The 27,555-nt window shown below is 45.8% G+C and overlaps 1 protein-coding gene across 1 annotated transcript in view; it reads left to right on the forward strand.

Annotated features, from left to right (window-relative positions):
- The window catches only part of LOC119393105 (uncharacterized), a 95,417-nt gene that overhangs the window by 49,368 nt on the left and 18,494 nt on the right, over nt 1-27,555 (forward strand). The window contains exons 14-16 of the mRNA XM_049415862.1: nt 11,215-11,368; nt 17,450-17,572; nt 19,208-19,325. Of these exons, the coding sequence (XP_049271819.1) occupies nt 11,215-11,368; nt 17,450-17,572; nt 19,208-19,325 (395 nt within the window). The remainder of the gene's footprint in view (nt 1-11,214; nt 11,369-17,449; nt 17,573-19,207; nt 19,326-27,555) is intronic.

Genomic DNA, 27,555 nt, shown 5'->3' on the forward strand with positions numbered 1-27,555 from the left:
TTGGCCAAGACGGTTGAGGTGTCGACAGAGAAGTGAAGCGTGTCAATCGATGAGGAGGCGATGCGAACGGGGCCCGATTACGCTGTCGCATCCCACTCGTGAAGGCGAAGCTTAAGCGTCCTCCAACTTTTAAATGCGAAGCATTTCTTAGCGAACTTCTGCGACTTTGAGCGTATCTATCTATCTAGCCGCCTACGACTTTGTGCTCTCCTGGCCGTTTCGTTAATCGGATGTATACCAAAATTGGTGTGTCATAACATGGCCTTATTACGAACATAAATGACAGGTCATATCATGAAAATCATGATACGTATGTCATGAACAGCATGATTTACATTCCACGGCCTTTGGGCTCTTGCGGCCGTTCCCTTAATTTCATATATACCAAAATTGCCACGGCGTGACAAGAGTTCATGACGAACATAATGACATGTCCTAACATGCAAATCATGACGCGCATGTCATGTGCAGCATGATTTATATGACATGGTCGCGGGGCGCTCGCGGCCGTTTAAATGAAGGGATATATAATGAAAACTGGTATGACGAGACATTTCTGTATGCCGAACATAACTGACACGTGGTAATATGAAAATCATGACTTGCATGTCATGTACGACATGATTTACATGCCACGCTCATGGCGCACTCGCGGTCGTTTCGCTAGATTGATATACACCAAAATTGGTATTCTGCGATATGACTGTATGAAGAACATGAATAACAGGTGATAGCATGAAAACCATAACATCCATGACATGTATATCATGATTTACATGCCACGCTCATGGTGCATTCGCGGCCGTTTCGCTTGCACGATATACACCAAAATTGGTATTGCGCGACACGACCGTATGACGAACGTAAATGAGAGGTTGTAACATGAAAATCATGACATGCAAGTCATGTACGACCTGATTTACATGCCACGCTCATGGTGCGCTAGCGGCCGTTTCAGTAGATTGATGTACACCAAAATTGGTATTGCGCGACGTGACTGTATGAAGAGCATGAATAACAGTTGGTAAGATGAAAACCATGACATGCATGTCATGTTTGTCATGATTTACATGCCACGCGCATAATGCATTCGCGGCTGCTTCGCTAGCTTGATGTACACCAAAATTGGTATTGCGCGACGCGACTGCATGATGAACGTATATGAGAGGTGGTAACATGGAAATCATGATATGCATGTCATGTATGGCATGATTTACATGCTATACTCATGGTGCACTCGCGGCCATTTCGCTCGTTTGATATACACCAAAATTGGTATTGCGCGATGTGACTGTATGATGAACATAAATAAGAGGTCTTAACATGCGAATCACGTTATGCATGTCATGTACGGTATGATTGACATGCCACTGTCATGGTGCGCTTCCGGCCGTTTTGTTAACTGGATATATAATAAAATTGGTATGGCATGACGCGAGTGCGTGATGAACATAAACGACAGGTCATGCATTGTATATACCAGAATATGCGTTTCATTGGCATGGTGTATACTAGATTGTGCATGCATGCGTGCATGGCAAACATGCGATATATGGTGGACTAGATGCCATGGCATCAGGCCCGTAGCCAGGGATTTTTTTCGGGGGGGGGGGGGGCACTTGCTGAAAGCCTGGACTATTTGAGAAAAACGCCTATTTTCATTATTTGTTTTCGGTATAACACCATGTGTCATAAAATCTTCGGGGGGGGGGGGGTCGCCCCCCCCCCCCCCCTGGCTACGGGCCTGCATGGCAACGCGTCCGATGATTGAGGCATGGCATATCGAGAATAGTGGTAGCGCATGCGTGAGCCAACCGTCGATTAACTTGCATAAAGATGAAATCAAATGCCTTAACAGTTATCTTTCGCGTAGGCCCCCACGCGTGCGATGATTGAGGCATGGCATATCGAGAATAGTGGTAGCGCATGCGTGAGCCAACCATCGGTTAACTTGCATAAAGATGAAATCAAATGCCTTAACAGTTATCTTTCGCGTAGGCCCCCACGCGTGCCGGATGGATAGGTTCGCCTATTGCTTGGGCATGCGCAGATAAGTTTTCGTGCCTTCTTTCTTTTCCGCCGTTGTGCATCTATTCAGTTGTTAGTCGGCGTTCGTGGCGTCCTGACTTCTTTCTTGTGTCCGTGTTTGCACGCCCTGTCCTTTTAGAACCCCCACCCCACCCTACGTAGCCTTCAGCGCGCTCGCTAGTACGAAAGGAGAGAGAAAGCGCTTAAAACATGCGGCAAATTGCTTTAACTCCGCTCGTAATCGACGGATCCTAAAAACTTTTGCGGCAGTCGATTCGTGAGGCAGTACGCTATTTTAATGAAACCATACGATGATTACTTGGAAAAGTGTTGCAGGGTCCCTTTAAAGGTGCATGTTAATGCCCCTTGCAGACCACAAGCATAGTCTGCACGATCTGTGTGCTCACAATCACATTTTAACGCAGCGCAAGTTGAAAGACCGATTGCAATGTGCAACGGCAACGCAGTGTGCAGCGCTGCGGCAAGTGCAGCTGGAATAGCAGCGCCTCTAGGATTTCAACAGCGGAGCTATTCAAGCCGACCTTTAGAGCGTGCAGAGCGAACAGAAATGATCACCATCATGAACCGGCACGCGCACTCTTCGTCCTCTTCTTCATCTTCTGCTTCGCTCCCAGAACACGTGCGCCGATTGCTCCGGCGCGGGATGCAATAACTCTGATGGGCAAGAAGACGAGTGCAGAAAGAGAGGAAGAAAAGAAAGAGAGAGAGAAATAAATATAGAGAAAAAGAGAGATGCTTGGGGAAAAACTTTCTTGGCGAGGCGAGATTCGAACCCGCCTACGCACGATCCGAAGGCGAGCGCCTTAACCACTCGGCTATCCAGGCATGCTAGCAGAGCATGCCTGGATAGCCAAGTGGTTAAGGCACCCCCTTGTATAGCATAGTATAGCAAGGGTGTGGGAAATGAAATTTATGGTGAGGAGGACAGATTTTAGGGTGAGGAGGAGGGAAGTGAGGAGGGGAGAACGAATACAGAGAGAGATCACGAAAGAGATAGAAAGAAAGACAGAAATAGATAGAAAGAAAGGGAAGAAAGAGAGAAAAAGATAGAAGCGGAGAGCACGACTACAGAGAGAGCGAGAAGGAGAGAGAAAGAAAGACATAGGAACAAAGAGAAGTGGAAAATTACTGAGAAAGAAATGGAATAAAGAGAGAAAAAGATAGAAAGACAAACAGAGGAATAGATAGAAAGAAAGGGAGAAAAGAGAGAGAAAGACATAGAAAGAAAAGGAAAAGAAAAATATTGAGAAATAAAGGGAATGAAGAGAGAAAGAAATATAAAAACAGAGAAAGAAATAGAAAGACACATATAAAAAAGACAGAAGAAAAAGAGAGCATGCATATCCATGTTTAGCATAGTATAGCATGGGGTGGGAAAGAGAGAGGTGAGAGGATAAAAGCCTAGCCAAGCCAGCTGGGACCAGCTACGTGCCCACCAGCTCTGCTGTGACCCAGCCTCGTGCGAATTAGTGCAAGCTTTGCTAAGAGAGAGAGATAGAGGAAAGACAGGCAGGTTAACCAGGGGAAGCCTCCTGTCTGCTACCCTCTACTTGGGAAAGGGAAAGGGAATGTAAAAGAATAAAAGAGAAGAGTCTGTGACGACAGTAGGCGACAAAACAATGTCATGTCCGTCCAATACTACACAGCAACACTGTCTATCGAAATGAACAAGCACGCTCTTGATTAGCGCCTCCGAGACTGAAGGCTCAGCTAAAGGCCCGCCCTCTTTTGTCCTTGCTCCTCTTTGTTTTCATCGGTAATCTATGGGTAATGATAGGAAGGAAGGAAGGAAGGAAAATAACTTTATTGTGTCCTGCAGAACGCGACATAATTTTCATCGCTTGTAGGGGGCATCCATCTTTGTCCAGGGTCAGGTGCAGCGACACACAGCGTTCAACCTGTCCTCATCGCATGCTTTCCGCCACTGTTCGCTCGCTATCAGCTTTGACGTAACCAAACCCGTAGCCCATGTGCTGACCGCGCCGACAGGTGATTACTGAGGTCAAGGTTACGTGTACTTGCTCAAAAAACCGGTGCGAGGGTAAAATAACATGGTCTACACACTACGGTTGCTATTTGGATTGGAAGGGACATTCTATATCAAATGTGTCCCAGGTGTTCTTATCGCCATGTCAGAATTTCATGAAAAAAAAATGTCGCTTTTCACAGTCTCGCGCAGAGTCCTTCCCCAAAATATTTTCCTGAATAAAATTTTCTCGTCCCGTGACGCATTTTCAAGGTTCTCTGATATGTGTGAAACATGACCTTATGAAAGCTAATATAGATGTATTGGACCATATTATAACGTTTCGTGGGGCCGGCCGGCCCAGTCGGGCCCTGACATGTTGCTAGAATTATCGGCACACCCCAGTGATGGGCGTGATATGCGGTGAAACGTTGATGCAGAAATACGACAACTGTATTGCGGTTGCATTTCGAAAATTCATAACTCGCCCCATACAAGAATTGAAATGAGATAATGACAGAAATGTAATGTTAACAGGCGGGCCTATCAAATGCACTACTGTTCGTATTTTTGCTAGGACTAGTTCCGTACGAAAATCACGACTGAAAATGGACGTAAATATAAATTTGTTATGTTGAAGCGCTTTTGCAGAAATTGTGTGTGGTGTAATGTCTCGGAAGTATTTTATACTACGTAGTACCCATTGAAAACGGCGCATTCTATCAAAAACAGTAAGAAAACCTGTCGTATCCTCCTCCTTTACTTTTGCAAAATTTAAATAAAATTGACGGCACTTTATAAACAATTCGGCGCCGCATTTGCTGACAAACCATAGCGCATATGGAAGACCACTTAATTAACAATCCACGGGCGAACTTATGTTTCGCTCTGCCTAGAAAAAAAAAGTTATCTCATTTATTGTGGTCAGCGAAATATGAAAAAGCATCACGCAACGGGAATATTCTTTTTTTAGAAAAAAATTTTTTTGGGAAAACATTCTGCACAAGCTGGCACCTTGTTTTCGTGGATGGCATGCAGGGCTAGCAAGGTGCATAAGACCGTCCGTCACCCGAGTATTTCATTTCCCTTAAAAATAAATTCAGTACGCCCAACAGGCCCGCGAGGTGGCGGAGAGGCAAGACCTCGACGTCCCCACGTGGGAGACCTAAGGCCCGATCGGCGAAAGCTCTGCAGGACTATAGCTGTCACCGTTTACTGCTGAAGGGAATGAAAACCATGCTCATTAAAACGACGAGCTACAACATTTTAGTGCAGTTAATTTCTGTTGATCTATATAATCTGCTCACTATCGAAGCCTTGGCAGCAGCGACAAAACTAGAACCACAACACGGAGATTTATTCAGCAAGGCCTCAGCATCGTACTAACGCTCACGTAGAAAAAAAAACGAAGAAAAAGGAAAAACGGTCGTCGCGAGTGGAAAATAGATGCGATATTATAACCGCTCCCTGCTCGCATTAGTAAACAGTGCTAGTGCTTGTGACGCTCATACAGACTGCTTTAATATTTGAAGCTGCTTCATTACTGAAATAGAAAGGGCAGAGAACTGCATGCGCATTCGCTATACGTATTCGCTCGCCTCGTCCATTTTCTCTATAGATATGCATCACAGATTGTCTCCAGAGATCCTCAGAGTTCATCCGCGAGCTGGAGATGTGCTCTCTACAGCACAAGTACGTAAACAGCGCTAATGCGTAAAGCCGCGAATATGTAAAATACAAATACAGCGCAAATGGGCAAAGGCTCAGACAAGGCAAAAATACGATGCAGAAATTCCCGCCGCGACAAACAGGTAGCCCTTGCGACAGAAGCATTCTACAGCGGCAACAGCAACATCGCGGGTGGCAAAACCAGCATAAAAATATTTAAATTAGAAGAAGAAAAAAATAAAGAGACTAAACCCTTCGAATACTCAGGAATGATATATTCTCTCTCTTTTTTTATAAACTGTTCTGCATCCATGTAAATGGGAGCCATCGGCGTCAAGCTAAACTTTTCATTTATATATAGTTTACAAAGAATGGTAATTATAATTTCATCTTTCTCGTCAGCCAACTTAAATCCTGTGCAGGAGGAAGGCTTCTCCGAATGGCCTTTAATTTACCTTGTATTCTGCGAGCGGATTCTATTTTGTGCCTGCGAACGTCGTCATTTCTCCCCCAAACAGTCTGCCGCTCTCGGCCGCGTTTTCCGTCCCTTCGTGTCGATTACGTTGTCCGAACTCACCAACAGTTATTTGGCCTACGCATTACGAAACCCGCCTAGGTCGCGTAATTTAGCCATGATCAATATACTGCAAGGTGAGTTGTCGCCTTAACTCTACTCTCCATCTTTAAGTTACAAAACTTGCCTCCTTTGTTCACGGGAATGAAAAAAAAAATCCTTCAGAAGGTTCATGTGAGAATTCAGGCTATCCAGGCTAACGTCTCCGGGGGTATGTATTATTTGGATATTTTGCCATGTTTTATTCACAACCGCTTGCAGCTGAAAGATGCCTGTTTTTTAGCCTTCTACGAGACCCGAAGACAGCTGCGTGAAATATTCGCTTTTCAAGTTGGTTTTTAGCATTGCCTGACACGTCACGAACGTTGAAAACCGATTTTCACTTAACTCAAATCGTTAGATAATGAAACAAACATCTCCGTAAACTTGGACAATGTAACTGTATCTTCACGTGAATTGCGGCGAAAATAACCTGATAACCTTCTCTTCAGAGGAACACCTAAGGACGTGGGGCGAATCGTGATGATCACGCAGCATGCTATATTTTCATATTGTCTTAGGGTATTCAAAATGCATTAACCGGGTGCTTTCTGTCACAGCGGTGAAGAAATAAATGGTTTACAGACCAGACTAGTCTCAATTTTTTCGAACAACATTGTAAAGAATACGAGAAAACTTCTTCCACATAAAGTCACGTGAACCTGACTACTAGATGAATACATCGCATAATCGCTTCCGAATTGACAGTTAAAAGCATTGAAGTGAAAGTGCAGAAGGTTGAGCTTAACAACAGTCTTAATCTCTAAAGTTTTAGCTAAGTACGTGAAAGTGTGTTGCTCGACATTGATTTAAAAGGGGGAAAAATAGATTCAATAAACAGACTGTAGTAAATCATTTTTTTTATTTATGCCGTCAATTGTTCAGCAAGAACTGCTAATGACTGCAAAAAATTAGGCGTGGCTTTGCTATCGCAAACATCAATGACCAGCGGAGCTGAGAGGAAGCCTTAGCAGAGTCGTGCAAAGCTAGGGGAAGAAGAGCGTGGTTTAGCAAAGCAGGATCAAAGCTAAGCAAGGTTCTTCCTCTCCCTCGCCTTGACACTCCATTGCTTTACCCTCACCCCTTCCCTCACCCTTGCTACACCAGGCGAATGATATGCCTTCCTTCTCGCTATACACTTGCCCTCTCTCCCGAATTGGCCATGCTGCGAACATCGCTGCGCACGGACCAAGCTCGACTTTGACAGCTCCGCTGCGAAGGAAACAAAGAAAGGACAGAAGCAAACTCATTTCAGCTTTATCTCTCAAACGCAATTATATTCATACTGATCATGCGGTTTGCTCACGAGAAAATTCCGGTGATTTAGATGCACCTGGCACGCAGTAATTGGAGTAGAAGAGACTAGGCATAAAGGCATATACTACAGGCATAACTAACTCGTTCAGGCCAAAAGCTCATTTCATGGCCGCATTTGAAGAAAATTCGTGTCATGCAGCTCACAGCGGGTGCACAGAGACACCCCGTTATCCCCCCACCTTTCTTTCTTTCTTCTTTTTTTCCAGTAGCTGAACAGGACTCGGCAATGCGAAAAGTCTAAACAGTAAGCCACATCGGCCGTGAAAGTATAACGCGCCGGAATGACGCATTATCGTCCCTATCTATAGCGGTGCGTGGTGAACTGTTAAACTGGTTGTGTCCGTGTGCATAGACCGGTCGCGAACAGGTTTATCTACGTCCTTTCCAACGACGTTCCTTTTCTTCTTCTTCGCCGTAGTTTCTACAATTCCCGGGCGTTCCATTCCTGCGTTTAATTCTGCCCCTTTCCCGGCACGTGTACGACAGCGTGTTCGTTTTACCTCTGCATATTAAGCTTTCCAATGCCATTTATATATTCCTTGAATATTCTGCCACACTTAACGACCATCTCTTAATCTTTGTCCCTTGTTCTCAACCATGACGAACACACTATGTAGCTGAAGGCGTATCAATAACAATATAAAGCAATATTTCCGATATTTTGTCCTTGAAAACGAGAATTCAATACGTAGAGCCGTACACGAGTCAGTCCAATGGTGGCTTACACCGAATGCCCTTTTGATGAAGTGCAATCGGCGCCAATAGCAAACGCAAAATGGATAGGATGGAACGGGCGCACCACGCAATGCTTTGGAAGACGTGCGAGAAAAAACGCACGTGCAAAACAAGCAAGAGACATGGTGGGATCATTTGAACGGCGTGTGCTGACCTCGAATCAGACTCGGGGCGTCTCGGCGATGTCCCGCGACGGTCCTCCTCACCTCACCGTAATTTATTCAGGATGTGAAATCGTACAGAAGTATGCGCGAACACCTGGATCTCTAGCCAACATCTAGTTGGTATTCATTCAAAATATACTTAAGAAATACAAGCAGGGCATAAATATATACTCTGCAAGGAAAGCAAAATGGTAAAGCAACGTAACGTGGGTATAAGGGATCGAAAAAGAAAAAGGGACACTAAAGTTCAGGGTTACAGGGAATTCCTATGAAATATATTTTTGAAGAAGCATTGGGATTATAGAAGTTGGGATTATAGTTCATATCAACAGGAAGATTATTCCGCATAGTAGTTCCAGCACTACAAATACACGTGTTCACGCATACATTATCTCTTAGTGCGAGTAAAAGAAATTACAATGTTGTTGATCGCGTGTGTTGTACCCCGATGAGGCAACGCAAGAAGATTAAAAGGGATGGATGTTAACAATGCTCGCACGTGGTAGTAAAACTGTGTTAAAATTTAGTATCAAACGATAAGGCATTACACTTAGTGCTTGAAAATGAAGAGACTTAACAGTATGAACCGACAACGTCATGATTAGAACTACTATTTGTTTGCAGTGTTATGAAGATCAAGATCTATGCTATAGGTACGACCCTGAAACGCTACACAATATGACGGATGGCAATGAAACATACTGAAATAAATTAGCCGGAGTGTAGGCAAGTGTTGTCAGCATTGGACAAGTAGGTAAGAGGTTTAGGCTAACTTATTACCCAGTGCATCAATGCGTTGCCTCTCTCCAATGACAAACGTCAGCCAGCGTCACCTTCTCGGCTATAGACCCTCTGTATTGCTTTGTCTGAGTGCAGCGCCATCCGAGCGTTACGAGTGTAACTCTGTGCAGAGGCATGTACGTACCTACACAGTTAGACTGCTTGGATTCACTGCGGACGTATTGTGGCCGCTCAGGGACATTTGGATAAGCTACGTTCGCAGGTCATGTATCGTAGTGCAGTTGGCTGTGCTTCGTAGACGTTTAAGCACGCCATCTTGAAACGTAAGAGCAAACGGCTAGTTTAATCAGATAGGAGAAAGCAAAGGGGACTGTAGAAGACAGAAGACGCGGACAGTTGAGAAATCTAGGGCGTCAACTAAACAGAGAGCCTCGTCTGGGCCCGCTGAGCACCGAGCGGTGCTCAAGTATGTGTGACACAACGATGCGATACAAGATTGTGAGCGTGGAAACAAGCACTTCGTACTTATGTAAAGAGAAATATCTCAATTTTCGTTTGCTGCATTGGTTACACAAATCAAGCAAAATATGTCAGTTACCTTCAACGGCGTAAATTGTAGCGCAAACAAACTACAGTTTATCTCTCTGCTACAAAGCGTCGAAGAAAGCGCATGACAACGAAACTGCGGTAAAATAAAAAAAAGCAGAGGCAGGCGCTATCATGCAATGCGCCAAAGCTCAGACGCGTATATCTAAGCATTTTCTTGTGAAATTTATGCGGCTGTTGTGTTGCCATTTGTTGCGCAGTTAGTAAAATTAAGCAGTGCTCTGAGCCACGGGGAAGCAACCGGTGACAACGACAAGCTGTATGAGAAACCGCGGATGAGGTCCGTGACTTCTAATGAAGAAGAAGAGCACGCCCCTTCGCTCACCCTTCCCACTCTACAACGCTTACGCAAGAAAGAGGTCGCGGGATCGATTCCCAGCCACGGCGGCTGCATTTCGTTGGAGGCACAATGCTAGAGGCCCGTGTGCTATAGGTACACGTGAAAGAACCCTCCACTACGGCGTCTCTCATAACCATATCGTTATTTTGGAAAGTAAAACCCCAACAATTATTAACTCTTACGCAAGACAGGTGCCCGGCTGCGAGACCACGTGTGCCTGAAGAGAAAGCAAACGTTGCGTTTCAATCGCAGAGACCGTGAACTCGCTAAGGGACGACGCCTCGTTGCCCTCCACAGACTCTGCGCATGCACAGCGCCTGGTGTCCTTCTAACCATATTTCTTGCGGCAGCCCATGTTGTTTGCAAGCTGCATGGTCTGCGTCTAAAAAAAAAAAAAATGTAAACGTCCTGCGGGCGGCGGCCGTTCATGAGGCGGTGCATGCGGTGTCCCCGGTTTGCCGGTGGAGACGGTCCGTCGGTTTTTCCGTCGCTGTTGTCGACGCAAACACTCGCGCTGCCTTCCGACTCTCTCACACTCGTTTTCTTGTCGACGATGGAGAGAGAGAGAGAGCGAAAGCAATCCGAAGCGGTGCGGGCATCATTTGGTCAAGAGCAACGCCCTTTTGCAAAACAAAGCGGTACATTCCAGCAGCATCTGCCTGAAGTGCAAAGCAGAGGAACCGGTTCCGTACTGTTTCACATTCGCAAAGGTTGACCGCGATGAGGGTTGGTACACGCGCGAGAAAGCTAGCGAGATTTTACGGCTCGCGCGAATTCGTCCCTGGATGCGTGCAGTGAAAGTACGCCGCGCTTGTTGACGTCACTTGTTGGTTCTCCCAAAGGAAGACTTCGGACGCCCTGAGCGAGGACGTTAGCATCAACCGACCTCTCTGCCTCTTGCACGTGCAAGGAGGAATTCGCGCCGCGCTGTTGGCGTCAGTGGTTCGGGAGATCAACGCCGTTCGTACGCCGACTTCATCATCGCATGCGATCCTTGCCTTTGTTTGCTCTCTGACTTCGCGTGTGTGGGTGGGCCAGGAACGTGCACAATATGGATTCCGGAGCAGTGCTTCTGAACGTTTCGCGGCTGGGAAACGAGTATTCATTGAACGGTTACGATAACCTGGCGCTGGACTTGGAAACCAAGGCGACCACCCTGAATGGAACACGTGAGTTAAACCCAATGATTAGCTGTGCCCTCATGCAGTTATATCGAACAAAATGACCGTGCGGATGCTATCGCGGGGAGCTACATCACATTTGTACCTGCTTCTAATAGCGAAGCTGTCGAAACATATAGATCATTGAATGAATCGCTCATGTACATATACATCATATGCTATGCTCTGCATTACATAGGACACTTAAGCAAAATTCTAAGCTATAACGTCCGGTAAAATAACAAAATTCGCATAAGTGATCGTTGCTTGGCCTAAACAAAACAAAGTTGGCTATAATGGAAGGAGAGACCAAATCGGAAACAAAGCGAAACAACGCTACGTATTGGCGTGATTGATACCGACGAGCTTTTCCGAACATGTCATAGTCAATGAAAACCAAGGCTAGCATAACACTGCAACAGTGGCGTAGCAAGATATTTTTTCCGGGGAGGGGGGGGGGGAGTTCGACCACCCTTCATGTATGTTCATGCGTGTGTTTGTATGTGGGCGTGTATATCTACGCATGCAAAGTTGAAAATTTTCAGAAGGACGTTTTGCTGGGCGAGTTGGTAATATTCCATTATTAAACTTAGCGCAAAAATGCGCTGTGTATGTTACCACTTCACTTTGTCCGTGTTTTTTTTTTGCGCTAAGTTTAATAATGAAAAATTTCAGGGAGAAATTTGACCCCCTCCAACCCCCTCCTCTTTCGGCTACGCCAGTGCGCTGCTATGACCTTGATGTGTAAAATCAGTTTCTAAATAGCTGGTGAAGGCGAACCACAGCGCACCTGTCGTGACGAGGACGATAACAATCCTAACAAACAAGGCGCTGACTAGTTTATTAAATACGAAGCATTTCTTAGCGAACCCAACGCACATTGAGCGTTGCTGGGTCATGAAGGCCTCAACGTTCAACCAGGGGTCCCCAACGGTAGTGCGCTGGCCCATAACCTCGCGCGAGATCTCACGCACCGCCCGGGGACGCGGGCCGGCTCACTGGCCGGGGACCCCAACACGCACCGGGAGCCACTCCTCTCCTATCACGAGATTCGCTCGCACTATAAGTTATCTAGAAAGGAATTCCCCTCACCTCACTCAACACTAAACAAAGCACAACAATTAACGCTTAGACTGCTGCAAACACACAGTTACCCCAGCCCCTATATCTGCAGCAAATACCTCCCAGATATAAGGCCAGAATGCCCTAAATGCCAAAATCCATAGGTGCGACATGGGTGGCATGGGGGGACATGCTGTGGCAGTGTCCCGCGCTAAACGCTAGCTTCGGGTCTCCTGCCTCCGAGAACGACTGGATCAACCACCTTAGGAGCCCCGACAGGGCCCTTCAACACCAGGCCGCCCAGAAGGCCCAAAAGGTGGCTGGCGAGCTCCGACTCCCAGTACCCATATGGGCGGAGCCCCCGGAAGGGGTGCCCAGGCCCCTTCAGGACCTTTAATACAGTCAATTCTTTCTCTCTATCAACGTATCTATCTATCTAGCCGCCTACGTCTGGGTGCTCTTGTGATCGCTTCTTAACTTTGTTTAGACCAAAATTGGCATGGGAGGGTAAAGGCCCGAACACACGTACGCGTTGCAGCGCGTCAACGCGTGGACTTTTTGACGCGGCGCCGCGCCCTCTCCCTATGGAGAGGGAGGGCGCGCAGCTTCGCGTAGCCGCGCGCCCTCTCTCCCCGTAGGGAGAAGAGGGCGCGGCGCCGCGTCAAGAAGTCACGCGTTGACGCGCTGCAACGCGTACGTGTGTTCGGGCCTTAAAGGGACACTAAAGAGCAAAACGATTTTTCTCGCATTAGTAAAGTAGTCTTCCACGATACCAAAAACACCACGCTTTCTGCGCGAAGACGCTTAATAATCTAGAAAACGCGCAAAAAGAAAATACAGGTGGCGACGCCACCTTGGAATTCCAGCACCATTTGCCGTGACGTCACATATTTTTGACGGCGCCTGCTTGGGCCTACGTAGTTCCTAATCGGTTAAATCGAAGTACATTGTCCTCTGAGGGGGTCAGAGACTTGACATAACGAGTTTGTGGAAATTTCGTCGAGCCAGTGGCGCCAAAATACGTTAAATGCTCTTTGAAGTTTTTTACGTCACAAATTACAAAGTTCGGCGCGAAATCTAAAAATGAAACTTTGAACTTGGTTTTCTCCTCTAATAATAAACCTATGGTGGTGAAATAAGCTACACAAGAACACAAGAGTTCTCCGAGCACACTTTATCAATCTAAACCAATTCATTGTTTCTCTTTAGTATCCCTTTAAGAGACTTCGACGAGTTTGACCATGCGAAAATCCTGTCGCGTAAGTCGTCAAACCCTTTCCTCGAGTCACGTGACACATACCCATGTATACCACGGGCCACGGTAAGCGGGTGTGCTCCACAGATGATTGACAGTTTTATATCTACCCAGGAACGGCGAGAACAGATATTGGTTTTTTTAAATGTGAGAGCGTTAAGAAAAACCGACATCGGCAGCGTTGACCCGACGAATTAAGATTCCAGCAGGCATCGAACCCAAGCATTCTGCGTGGCAGTCAGGTATGCTACCACAGAGCCACGCCAGGTCTAGAGACTGCTTTGGAGAGACACTCTACGCAGGCGCAATGTCGGTGCAACGTCAGTTGTGGTTGTAGTGCTGGCTATCTAATTTTATAACAAAGCAATAAACACTACATATGTACTCCTACGATACAGTCATCATATCAGGTTAATGTCAATTGTAGTTCCAGTGTTGGCTCCGCTTTTATAGCAGTGTAATAAACATTACACTTGTATTCCTATGATTCAGAAAGCTATATTCAAGCTTTGCTCGGCCCCAGAGGAATACGCTAACGAAAGCTACACATGATATTCACATCATCGTACCGTAAGGTGTACTTCTTTAGCAGCCGAGGTGACCTCAGACTCTCCACAGCAAGCCAGTTCAAACAGAAAATATAGATATGGAAACCCCATATTTCACATTGACAGCATGAATGGAAGCAGGAACGGGAAAAGTAATTCGGGCGGTTCGTGAATTGGGTAATACATAAAACCAATGGATTGAATTCAGAAAAATTACGAACAAGAAAATAGTTAAAAATTGGTTTATCGTTCAGCTTCCAGTTCCTTAAACATCACGTGCGACGTGAAGCCACCTGAAAAAAAAAAAGAAAGGGAAAAAAGGGCTGTTTCTGATTCGTCACCGTGGGCACGAGCGGCGCTGGGTAACATTTCCAAGGTTACATCTAGAAAAATAACCACAATAAAGACGGGAGAACGACAGCCGCCATAGCTCAGTCGGTAGAGCATCGCACACGTACCGCAAAGGTTGTAGGTTCGGTACCCACCGGCAGTGAGTTGTTTATCGCCCACTATTATTCCTTTATCATTTACCTCATAATTACTATGCCGCAATTAAAACCTACAAGTAACGACCTCTGTGCTTTCCATGGCGTCGCTATCAGTTGGCTACATAAGGTCGTGCCTAACAAGAAAATAAGTCGTTCATTATTGCCGGATGGATGGCTGTTAAAACACGCAAAAGATGGGCTTGCCAAGGTTTTTTACGAAAGGTGTGGATGAAACAATACTTAGGTATAACAGAGCGACACATAGAAGGCAGGGCATTGTCAAGACTCTTGGCTGTCATGCTCGGAGTCAGCGAAGCGGCGAAAGCCCCTTATTTCACGCTTGGAAGGAGACGTGCATGTATACGATAAACAACCGACGGGCCTACGCTAATGATCGAGGAAGAGAACTTGGTTCCGCTTCGGCATTGAACGTTATGTTCGGAACGGTTGTAGTCAATGACAAACAAGGGTTGACTGCTGCGCGGATGCAAATAGAACCGCTGTTAGAATTACAAAAATAAATTCAATATATGTTGAAGCCACACCTGTTAGGTAAGGAAACACCGGATTATATACGGGGAATAAACATTACTAGGGCGAATACTTCGGTAGTCCTGGACAAAGTGCAACTGGCTGCTAATTATGTTTTAAACTCAACATTACATTTTAAAAAGTCAGGAAAAGCTTGAAACTGCAAGCAAGAAGTTAGTAACGGCACAGGTCACTACGCCCCAATGTGAGTTATTGTGAGTTAAATCGAGATAAATCGGATGGATGAATGTAAACTATGTGAAACATTTATTGAACTGTTAGGGAGCACTACAATCACGGCGCGCATAAGCGGGCAAGTGGGCATATCACGAGGTATTTTTTGGTATTTCGCGGGTACCTCCGGTAAGCAGAAAACACTAATACTTATTAGATAGAAAGTTGGAAAGTGTGTAATCGGACATTTTGAAAACTGATCTACAACTTTCTCATTGAAATTTTTCTCCAGCTTTGTTGCTTCAAAGGTTGGTTAACTAATCTTGCCTAATTAGGCAATTAAGCAGAGCACAAAAATAGTGTGACTTACTCCAAGAAGTAGTCAGGAACATGCATTTCATCGCGTTGTCATAAAGTGCGGCGGCATATTTTTAAACTCTTGTCTAGAGTTAGCTGGGGCACCCTTTTTATGTCTGTTTGAGATCTTAATGTGATGTGACCATAGGTAGGCAAACTCATTCATGAGTCGACTCACTCACACTCACTCAGACTCAGATCGAGCTGTGAGTCTGAATGAGTCCGGGTGAGTAATTTTTTGGTGAGTGTGAGCCCGAGTGAGTCCGGTTGAAGAAAATTTGCGTGAGTGTGAGTCCGAGTGGGTCCGGTTGAGGTAGATATTGGTGAGTGTGAGTCCGAGTGAGCCCTAAACGCCAGGTATATTTCATGAGTGAGTCTAAGTGAGCTCCACCTTTAATTGCAGACCTATGATCCTATCCACTCAGCTATCTGCATTACTATCAACCTTATATCGGCTTACGTTTATACTCAGATCTATTCCCACACACCTCAACACACTAGCGTTCATGCACCACCTCAGTGTTTATTGATCAGAGGCGTGAGTAAGGGCGGGGGGGGGGGGGTGTAGGAGGTGCTGTGACCTTCTAACTCTTTCACGGGACTTTCTTAATAGAAATATGTCGTATGAGTCACATATTTCATAAAAACGTCCTTACTACATTGAAACCCCTGAAATCTAGTATTTGAAGGTACAAGACCCAAAGGCGTATCGTAGAGCATCCATTATTTGAGATTTTGGCATTCAAGAGCATTTGCACCATAATCGGAATAGCTCACTTAATGCCAGCGGACTCATGAGTCGACTCACTCAGGCTCACTCCGGCTCAGGTCAAGCCGTGAGTATGAGTCTGAGTGAGTCCGGCTGAGCAAAATGTTGGTGAGTTTGAGTCCGAGTAAGTCAGGTTGAGAAAAAGTTCAGTGAGTCTGAGTCCGAGTGAGTTCGGTTGAGGAAAATTTAGGTGAATCTGAGTTCGAGTGAGCTCTCACAGCAAAATATATTTCTTGAGTGAGTCTGAATGAGTTCTAAAATTTTTGCCGACCTATGGATGTGACATTATTATTCATATTTTGAAAATTCTTATTGCAGTGTCCTTCCTGGTGTTACGTTAGTTTGTACGTGATATTGAATATGAATGTTGTATATGTTGTGCTACCAGACTTTTTTAACGTTCTCGTGTTCATTTGCTAACGTCATACGATACAAAGTTTTGAGACCTGTACGTCGTATGGTGCACCGGTTTAATAGCAAAGGGAAATCCAACGCCTCACCAATGTGCCAACATCTCCTTACGTCATATCAACAAAACTATATCAACGGCCATATCAAATTCATATCAACAGTCAATACAATTTAGAGTCATCGAATGTTGCTAAAACTGTACTTACTCACTATTATTTTATTACGCTAGTAAGATGTCTGACAAGCGCTGCATCTGATAACCGATAGTTGGTAACTACGGTAGCTTTTTTTAAGAGTGGCGAATCATTGTCTTTGAATGGTTCTCATTTCCTTAACAAAAGAACCCGTGAACGTTGGAAGAAAGCTATGTGGTCCAGATTTTCTGGTTTCTATTTCATAATTTCATTACGGATTGCCCACGTTTGCGCAGTTATGGTGTATTAGAGATCAATTTTTCAGAAACAAAAGCGTACGGCTTTATGCTGCATATTGCAGGTGAAACAGCGCTGCCGATCCATACAGAAGTGAATGGAAATAGCCGCCAGAACGGGTACAGAAACTTCGAGAGTATCGACCTCACCTGGAAGAACCTCACCTACAAGATCAAGAGTGGCAAAAGTGCGTACATTTCAATTCATATCTCTTGCTTTAGGATTTCATCAATATCAGTGGTGGACTTGGACATTATTTGAGATAAGTACGTGTCAGGCAGCGCATTACAGCTATAGAAGAAAAAGGAACTCTTGTTTAGAAATGAATTATCATTGGGGTGCACTCTGAGGTGGCGTGTGGACTACTGCCAAACTATTTTAATATCATTAATATCGGAATGGTGAAATGATAATTGAATGACTTAAAAGGTAAAGAATTACCTTTGGGTCAAAACGAAAAGGCGAATACGGGAAGCTGCCAACTCGCGAAAACTGAGATAAAAGGCGCTTGCAGACGAAGCTTATATTAAAAAACGAAAAAAAAAACAAATAACCAATTTAGTTATCACACTTTTTCTTTAGCACCACTTTCAAACCCCTTATTCGCTACTTAATGATGCATGCATGAAAGTGACGTTTGCTATGTTTCCAGTGGCAACGGTATCGTTGAAATATGAACTTGCCTTGCGCAAGTTTATGCCCAAAGATGCGTGCGCCATAAATGCATGCTGGTATTTCAGCAGTCAGTGACTTCCGTTAGTGACGCAAAGAACATTTTGTGGCTTTTATTAAAGAGAGAGCCAAACTGAGGATGGTACGCATGCATGTCTGCGAATGGTTTAAGCGACTGCGCGCTTAGTCACCGGTAGAGCAGTAGGGGCTTTTCCTTAATTATGTCCGTACGGGCCGTCGTAATGGCAATGCCTTACGATGACTCAGGTCTTCGGCAATATTAAAAATAAACAGGATGATTTCATCTCGCATGTGGTCCTGAAGGTACGTGACGAATAGCGGGTGCGTATTAACAGCGTTTTGTGCTTAAACTACAAAATGCCTCCTTTTTCTTAGAACGCACGTTTTGTTTTCTTGGAAATTGAGAGTAGGTATTACTTTGTAGAAATCCGAGATGAATGGATGAAAGAACTTTATTGAGGTCCAATAGGTCGTGCTAGTTTCCTAGCCCGAAGCGGGCCGCTCCCGAGAGATTCAGAAAAATAGATGGGCTCAAACCCTAGTAGCACGCAATGTGGCCACATCTACTGTGCTGTACCCGGCAATTCGGCCTTCTCGGGCGCGTTCCCGCACTGTGCGGAGGAGTCTTCTGACACCTATCACATGGTGTGGGCATGCCCCTCCAATCCTGCCTACCCACTCCACTCCCACCCCACCTGAGAGGACTGGGAAGCTGTCCTGCTCGGCTGCTCCGACCTCCAAGCCCAACAGGCATTGGTGGCTAGAGCCCGGGCCGCCGCGGCAGCTACAGGGATACCGGACTAGGGATCCCTCCTAGTGTTTGTGAAGGGCGGGCCCATTCGGCTCACCCCGTCCACACCTCTCGCTGTATAGCGTAATAAATGTTTTCCACCACCACCACCACCACAGCGTTGAAGCTACTTTGTCAACGTTGCGTCGACGTTGTGGCAACATTTGGTGCTACTTGTGAATATTTCATCTGCAAGTTTAAACCGGCCTATCGTTGCCACCGTGACGTTAAACACTGCTTATCATTTGCAGTGTGTACGCAATAATGGTAAGAAGCCAGAGAGAAAAGTACCACGTACTTAAAGTGTCAGTGATGTGATTATCTTCTGGCTCATTTCAGCGAGTAAGATCCTGGTGGAGAACATGAGCGGCGAAGTGCGTTCCGGCACACTGACGGCAGTCATGGGTCCTTCCGGTGCCGGCAAGACGACATTGCTCAACTTGCTTACCGGTTTCTAGTGAGTGCTGTCCTTCATTTTAATGCGATAGCGTTAAGAAGCTCGTTTCGCAGAAATTCCGGTGTCGGCGACGGCGGCTGCGTCGTTGGTTGTGAGCTAAAATCAGTGTTGTCCGTGAGCGAAAATTCGGGATAGATGCAAATAAAGAAATAACAAAAATCTTCGGTTCGAGTGAGACCGGGGATTCAAACCTGCGACCCCTGGCTCCGTGGCGCGATGGGTTTAGCCGTTCGGCCACCACGCATACATCCTCTAGCATACTAACGGCGAGCTATTTATATAAACCATCTACCGTTGCTGGAAGGCACATCCCAGACGTGCTTCAGCGTGGCAGAGGCTTGACTATCCCCCGCGAGACGGTGAAAAGGGCCCACGGGCCGGTGGGCGTCCGCACTTCGGCTTTCCTTGCGGCAAGGTTTAGGTGTCCATCGAGAAGCGAAGCCAGGCTAGCGATTGGGAAGGTGATACGAACACCGTCCGATTACGCTATCACGTTCTACTCTTGAAAGCGAAGCTCAAGTGTCCTCCAAGTTTATTCCAAGACACTATCAGCACTGCTCCAGCAACGTTACTACTTGCATGAAGTCACTATTGCATGAAGCCTCCCAAGAGATTCAGAACAGTAATGCCAGTTGATAAACGTCTCATGTAGAAAACCTCGGACAGGTTTCGCTGGGGTCGAGGTCTAAGTGCCAGAGACAAAGTGAATTTGTAACCGCGCCTGGCTACACATACGAAACATGGACATTGTCTCTAAGCTCCGATCTTGTGCTTCATCAAAGCCTTTCCCACGCCTGCTATGGGGCTCTGATATTTGACACAGCGCTCTGTGTCTCTCTGCTAAAGGTGACAGGTAATGAATGGTGAGGGACGACAGTAGGTTTGAGTCAAAAATAGGGCAGTATTTGAACCATGGTATATCTTTTCTGCGAAAGTACATTCAAACGATAGAGATACCGTTAATTGGTAGGCAGGGGAATTCACAAGCAAGGTGTTTAAAAAGCGTGGCTGATCCCTGCGTCATAGGAATTGGTATAACACGAAAGTGAAACGTGCCTTCACAGAGGTAGTTGAGCGTTTATTGTGCATTGTTTCGCCGAAACGGCGAAGCAATGAATGCGATAGCAACAAATTGGAATGTCACGCGAAGAACGGCAGCAGCTCGAACTTGCAGCGTGCTGCTCAAGCACAAAGGACGCACGAAAAGAACACACACCGGAGGAGCTCGAACTAACAACGGTCACAGTTATAACTACTTTGTGTTTGAGCAACGCTCTCCATTAGCAAACGCGGTCGCTGCAGCGAGCGAAGGGACCTTCGTGCACTCTGTAACTTCAACGTAAACTTGCGGTGAAAGCACAAGACGTACAAACCGCCTCCATCACGAGATAAGCGCGCGCGCACGAGCGACCACGCCCTGTAGTGCAAAGTACAGGTGGTCGCACGCGCGCATCGCAACGAGCGGGGCGATGATCTTTAAAGCGCGTCGTTCGCGCCGCGCGCTGCGGAGCGAGGGGTCGTAGGTTCGATTTCCAGCGACGGCACTTTTTCTGCTAGTTTTTTCTTTGTTATCTGTTGGTGTATATTTTACAACGTCATATTCGTGGCGAAAATATGCCAGTGAAGTCTTGGTGGTCCCCAGCAAAACACACTTTCGTGTTAAAAGGGAAGATGCATTGCATGCGTTTTTTTCCCCCTTAAGAGTATACATTGAGACATTCGACGTATGAAGGGCGGCGCGGATTCTCGTGCCGCCGAAATGCCACGTCATTTCTTGATATGTGCTTTTTTAACACGAAAGAGTTTGATGCCTAGGCCAAAGAAGATTTTACTGACGTCATTTCGTTACGGGAAAAATGTTGGCCCAATATGGAAATGACATTCGTCAGGATATGACGTTGGCCCGAGCCGGACCAAGATGCTCGTACATTCGGCGAAGCCGCTAGCCAACAGGACGCCGCGTGACAAGCAAAGCCTCAGGGTGGTCATCTACCTGCAAATATAGAGTGTGCATTTCGCGGCAACGGATTTTGAGTTCGCCAAGCGATTTACGGACAACCCTTCGGGCTCCGCTTCTGCAACCTGCGAACGAACGTGGTAGTGGCATCTACTATCCGCAGTGTCCGGCTGTTATATGAATAACTTACTGCACGGGTTTGCCGGTGGTCATCAACGTCAGTAGTCGGCATAGGGGAGTCATGACCGATTCCTACAAAAGACGGATCAACCACCATTTTTATTTCATTTTAAGCAGTAATTCGCTTAAAAATATTGCTTCATTTTCGCCTTACGTTATCCTGTTATGTGAAGAAGGTCAGTGAGGAGTTGGTTAATTCTGACACAGCCTACGTGGGGGCCGTGAGAATATACCCCTATAGTTCTTCCGTAGAGGATGAGAGCAAAATAGCTGACTTGGCTAGTTGGTTGTGCATACTTGAAATAAACAGCGCAAAAAACGGATGGCCACGGAAACGAAACACACCGTGTGTTTCCTTTCCGTGGCCGTCCGTTTTTTGCGCTGTTTATTTCAAGGAGGATGAGAACTCGCGAAGTCACTTTGCCGATATTGTTGCCATATTGCTGCACATCTGTCCAGCATCTTATTTTAATGCGCTCGTTAAACTTCGCTGATGCTGTCGTGAGCAGGGTGTCGGAACGAAATGTTTTTCGTTTCGGTTTTAGTTTCGTTCCACCGCAAAAAGTTCCGTTCCGTTTCTGTTACGGAACGAAAAAAAAAATGTTCCGTAACGGTTCGTAACGGTTTTCTTTAAGGAAAAATTTAAGGTTAAGGTAATCATAAAGAACATTGGATTTGTGATGTAGTTACTTGCCCTGTTCTTAGGAAAGTGGGACAAGGGTAAAATACGTTCTTCAGAGGAGCGGAAGTAACTGTACCACGAATTTCTACCAACTAGCACAAACCAGTATTAATTTCAAAGTCATAGTATTTATTTTCTCAAAAGACAAATACGAATTTTTTAGTGGGCTCAATGCTTTGTGTCAAGGGAGTGAGCACGATCTCAGAAGCAGCACGTCACTGAGTGTACTCTCTGATGTGCGAGACCGCTGTTCTGATAAAGAGATCGCCAGGCCTGCGCGGAACACGCAGCACAGTCACAGCGAAAGCTGGAAGAGCGGACTTTGTAGAGCCCGCTGGAGAGTCTCTTGGGGCAATAATACAAGCACACATGCAAGGTACCCACTACGCCATAAATCATCCCAATTCTTCTGAAGTAGAGAAGTTCCCATTATGCCATTTTTGTCATTCTTCGGAGTCTCGTGGTACACGCTACACATCTGTAAGGCATTATGTGCACTTTGCGCTGTGACTGACGATGATAAAGAATTATGGCTGAGCACTTTGCAGTGGGTGGTAAGCAGTGTGGCGGAATGGGCGCCTCCATTCCATTTCAATTCCATTGCGGGGAATTAGAACTTGCCGCAATTCCATTCCTTTCAATTCCTCGGAATGAAAAAACTTAGCCCATTCGCACTCCGGGAACGGCCGGGCAGTTCAATTCCATCAATGTAATTCCTCCACGTAAGAAAGGCATTTTGATAGTTTTATTGAGTTAAGAATGAACGACCCATAAAGCTGATGTCATCAGATGCATTAAGAACTGCAACAGTACGCAAAACAGATTACCAAGGTCGAGGGATAGTAGCTTGGTTACATATCTCGTGCAGTACAACCACCCTACTAATTCCCATAGGGGCAGTTCTCCCGGTACCTATAGTATTTGCATGGTCAGCATGCATGAACGAATGGTGGTGCTTTAATATTGTTTATGCTTAAATGTGTTAATGCTAAAATGACGACGTAGCGTATTTTTATGCTGACAAAAGTAGTATGCAAGAAGACTAAGCAGTTTTGCCACGCGTCTGGAGCGGTTGTGAATATGGAGAAAAATAAGATTTGGTTAATGGGGAATAAGACCCTCTAGATCTGCTGGTATTAGTTGGAACAGTGCACCGCTCGGGCACCTTGTGCCTTTGTATCGAATACGGAACACTGGGCCGCACTGTTCGTCAGCACTCACGCTTGTCAAACGCTCCTCGTAAGCATAGAAGCACTATAGCGAGACACTGTGGTGGAAGACCCGACTGCCACGCAGAGGGCGCGGGTTGAATTGCCATCCGATCCTAGAAATTTGTTTCTCATTTATTTTTTTATATCACGCGATAGCGGTCATGGACACCGGCGGCGGTGGACAACTATGGCGCCAAAATCAGCTGTTGTGATCTCATAACAGCTTTCGCTGTAACAAACTTCAGCGCCGACAATGCCCTCTCTACGCTGGCCTGCGTGAAAGGCGCGCAAAAATCCACTTGCGTCAATATAAACATCTCTGGTTGCCACTGTTATCGTTTTTCGCACAAATTCAACATATCTTTGCTTTGGAATTCCTGCCTGAGGTACGCGCTAATACCGTACCCTGAGATATGCTCACACTGCACGAGCTCAGTTGCTCCGGATTGCGAAGTTTTATCGTGAACCGAAAAACGATTGAAAAAATTTCGTTTTCACTCCGGAACGAAATAATAGATAACGTTTCGGTTACGTTTTCGTTCCGGTCCAAAATATCGTTTTTTTCGTTTTTCGTTTTCGGTTTTCGTTTTCGGTTTTCGTTCCGTTCCGACACCCTGGTCGTGAGTATGTGGGTCCGAAAATATTCAGCAGACTAACCAATGGCTTTTGATTTTCTTCTTGCCTCCGTTTCCGCTCGCCTTGTACTCACAAAGCAGCCTGTGTGCGTAAGCGCATTGTCATTTTGTTTGCTCTTAGCAAACAAGATTACAGCTGAAGAATCAACCTTTGGAATAAAACTTGAACGGCATTGGAACACAGGCAACCAGTAAACGGCAACCAGTACGCTGCGTACTGCGACACACCGAATCCTACGCTTGTCCATCCTTTTACATTTTTTGACCGAGAGAGAACGTAGCCTGTTCGCCGTTTTTGTTTTTGTTTTGCTCCCGAACAAATGTTGGAAGACGTGCCAGAGACGCTTTCGCAAGCCGCTTCAAACAGCTTCCTTCTATTTGTTTTGTGCCGACTTCAGCTTTCCCTCGCCCCTCTCGGCCGCGCACGGTCTCCGTTTCATACAGCGTGACTGTTTCCACACAGAGCTGGCCGTGACCTTGCACCACTCAAGGTCACCGCAATTATCTCCCAGCACACCTTGCGTGGCCGACGCGCTGCGCCTTCGAAAAGCTCGTCGTTGCGTCGAATGCCATACTGCGTTCTCACATATTGACGATAATTATACTGCTGGAAAGAAATCTAACGCTAAGGTCTTTGTAGGCCACAATTGTGACGCAGCAATGTCAAGTATAGATAGATTTGTGTAAACTTCGCATTGGTAGGTATTGTTCATTATTTGATGCTTCTATGGCGTCGACTGGAAACATTGCGAATATCTCATTTCGACATATATTTAGGAAACAAGAGAGGTATTGGCATCACATCAAAATTACTCTAGTCAACTTACGAAGACACTAGGCCTTCTCTCCTATTGTGACACATGAAACTCTTGTCTTATAATGTTTAGTTGCTGCTTTTGTTTATTCCAAACTCCTTTCTTTGGCGTCAGATTGCATACCGGACGCCCGTTTGCCGGACCAATTTATCCTGTGAACCACCTCTCTCTCTCTCTCTGTTCAGTCATTCGTTTTATTAAATGCGAAGCATTTCTTAGCGAACCTCAGGCACTTTGGGCGTTTCTATCTACGTATCTATCTATCTATCTATCTATCTATCTATCTATCTATCTAGCCGCCTACGTCTGGGCGCTCTCCTTGTCGTCTCCATAACTTGTAATACACCAAAATTGGCATAGCAGGGGATCAGTGTATGGCGAACACGATTCACTGGTCATGACATGAATAACGCAAAATACCTGTCGCGTACGTCATGAAACCCTTTCTCTCAGTCACGTGTGGCACATACCCGCTTACCAGAGTTCATGTTATGCGGGTATGTGCCACAGGTGATACAAAGTCTCAACAACACAGTAACCGCGAACACACACATCGACACGCAAGGAAAGTGGTAACAATAATAATAATATTTGGGGTTTTATGTCTCAAAACCACAATATGATTATGTGAGACGCCGTAGCGAAGGGTTCCGCAATTTAGACCATCTGGTATTCTTTAACGTGCACCGAGATCGTACAGCACATTGGCATCTAGCATTTTGCTTCCGTCGAAATGCGACCGCCGCGGCCGGGATCGAACCCGCGACCTTCGCGTCAGCAGCCGAGCACCGTAACCGCTACACCACCGCGGCGGACGCGAGGAAAGTGAAGAAGCTGAAGACAGAACGCCCCTAGAAGACGCTCAACTACTATGCACTCGTCGATTACGCAGAAATCAGAGTCAATGTTTCCTACAATAAATCTGAGGAGGGAACCAGGCCTCTCATCATTACCGATGACTTCAACATGGATTTATCAAGACCCAACAACGCCTCTTTATATTGCGTGAAAGACGGCTCGAATGTGGACAGGGCATCGAAAGACCTCGCTGCCACGTCCAGGACAGGAGGCGTCATAGATCATTTCATCGTAAGAGGCATCCAGGATTTCCACCAGCTGCACTATACCTTGCACTTCACTACACTTAGACCCCTCATAGCTGCGATCACGAACGAATCCGATAACAAGTCTTGTCCAGCCTCTGGTGCTCATTGATAACAGTGATGATGACCTTGCTCAATAACTGTCGAGAACCCCTCCTATACATACGCACAGGTTTGTGAAACGTGCGTGCGTTCTCCGTCATTCATAACGGACTAGTATAAGCATAACAACTGTAACGCAACTGTAACAACTGCAACTTACGTGCAGTGGCGCCTGCGCGTGCCACTCGGCTGCGTACCACATATCCCGGGAAACTTTCCTAAATGAAGCTTAGTTGCGAGTAACGCCTGTCCTGTGCGTGTGTCTCTTCTTTGTCCTGTTCGGATTCGCTCTATTCAGTATTGAAGAATATAAGCACTACCTATCAGCTTACCGCGTCTGGTGTTGGGAACACCCATGTTGCTGTTGGCATCGCTACGCAACTGTAAACAACTGGTTATATAATACATATGCGACTCTTCAACATATGAGTTTACGTATACCACTTCCACATTTCTCTAGCGTCATTTCGTAACGTTTCGCTCAATGTGAAAAATTACGCCAGAGTCACCATCCCGCGCATGCTTCGCATAACATCGATTCCCACGGTACGTGGGATCTGCCGAATTTTTTTTCTGGAACATTTCAAAATTTTGTGCGCTGTGATATACGTGAACAGAAATGTCCTCGTATAGCGCCAGAGCGCATGCAACTGCATTCTGTTTACAACAAAAGAAAAACTACCTTGAGCAATAGAAACGGAAGAGCCAGTTATTTCAGTCTACGTTCAGTGAGAAATGGGGAGCGAAAAAAAAATATCCGGGAAAAAGTACGAAAACGTTTTCATGTGAACAAATGTATACATAATTTAGGTTGAATAAATATGACTCATAACATTTTCTTGTCTTTCATTCGTCCCTCAGGCTGCGCTGTGTCGCTATTTGAATGTAAACCAACCAGCCCAGCTAAGGACCCCTGAGACATCGAAGTCAACGTAGCGGCAGTGAATTAGCGCCATTAAACTTAAAGAAAAGATTCATAGTCATTATACATCAGTTTCGCTCGCGAAGCGGCCTGCACTTTGGCAGACATCAAAACTACAGCAGATTTTTGACTTCGTGAATGAAATCTCGTCCATCAGCATAAAGATGCCAGTGGCGGCTGGTTGAGGCAATCGGTTAAAGCCTCAGCTTCTCTAGATGCATCGTACACATTATCAAGGCCAAATTGTGAAGAGCTGCGAACGAAAGGTTACACCATTAGCATAAATACCTTGCGAAACGTACTGCTGTTTGTGAACATTCATAATCATTACGAACACGTTGTACTTCATAAGGGCTAAGAGAGATAATAATCTTTAATGAAAATCCCGGAGAGGTTAGCCTGGTTTGTCGCCTGGCTTACTAGTCCGGGTGTCGGGTGATGACTGTGGTATATACAGTGAATCACATATACACACACACGGTATGTACAGTCACGCGCGCACATATATACGCAAAAAGCGTAACCTTACCACGTTGAGTTATGATTCGTCGTAGTAATAGCAAACAAGAGATTTTACCCTATTCCGCCATGTTATATTGCACACAGATACTTCCCCCTCCCCC

Source organism: Rhipicephalus sanguineus, chromosome 5 (assembly GCF_013339695.2).
Source record: "Rhipicephalus sanguineus isolate Rsan-2018 chromosome 5, BIME_Rsan_1.4, whole genome shotgun sequence".
NCBI classification, from domain to species: domain Eukaryota; kingdom Metazoa; phylum Arthropoda; class Arachnida; order Ixodida; family Ixodidae; genus Rhipicephalus; species Rhipicephalus sanguineus.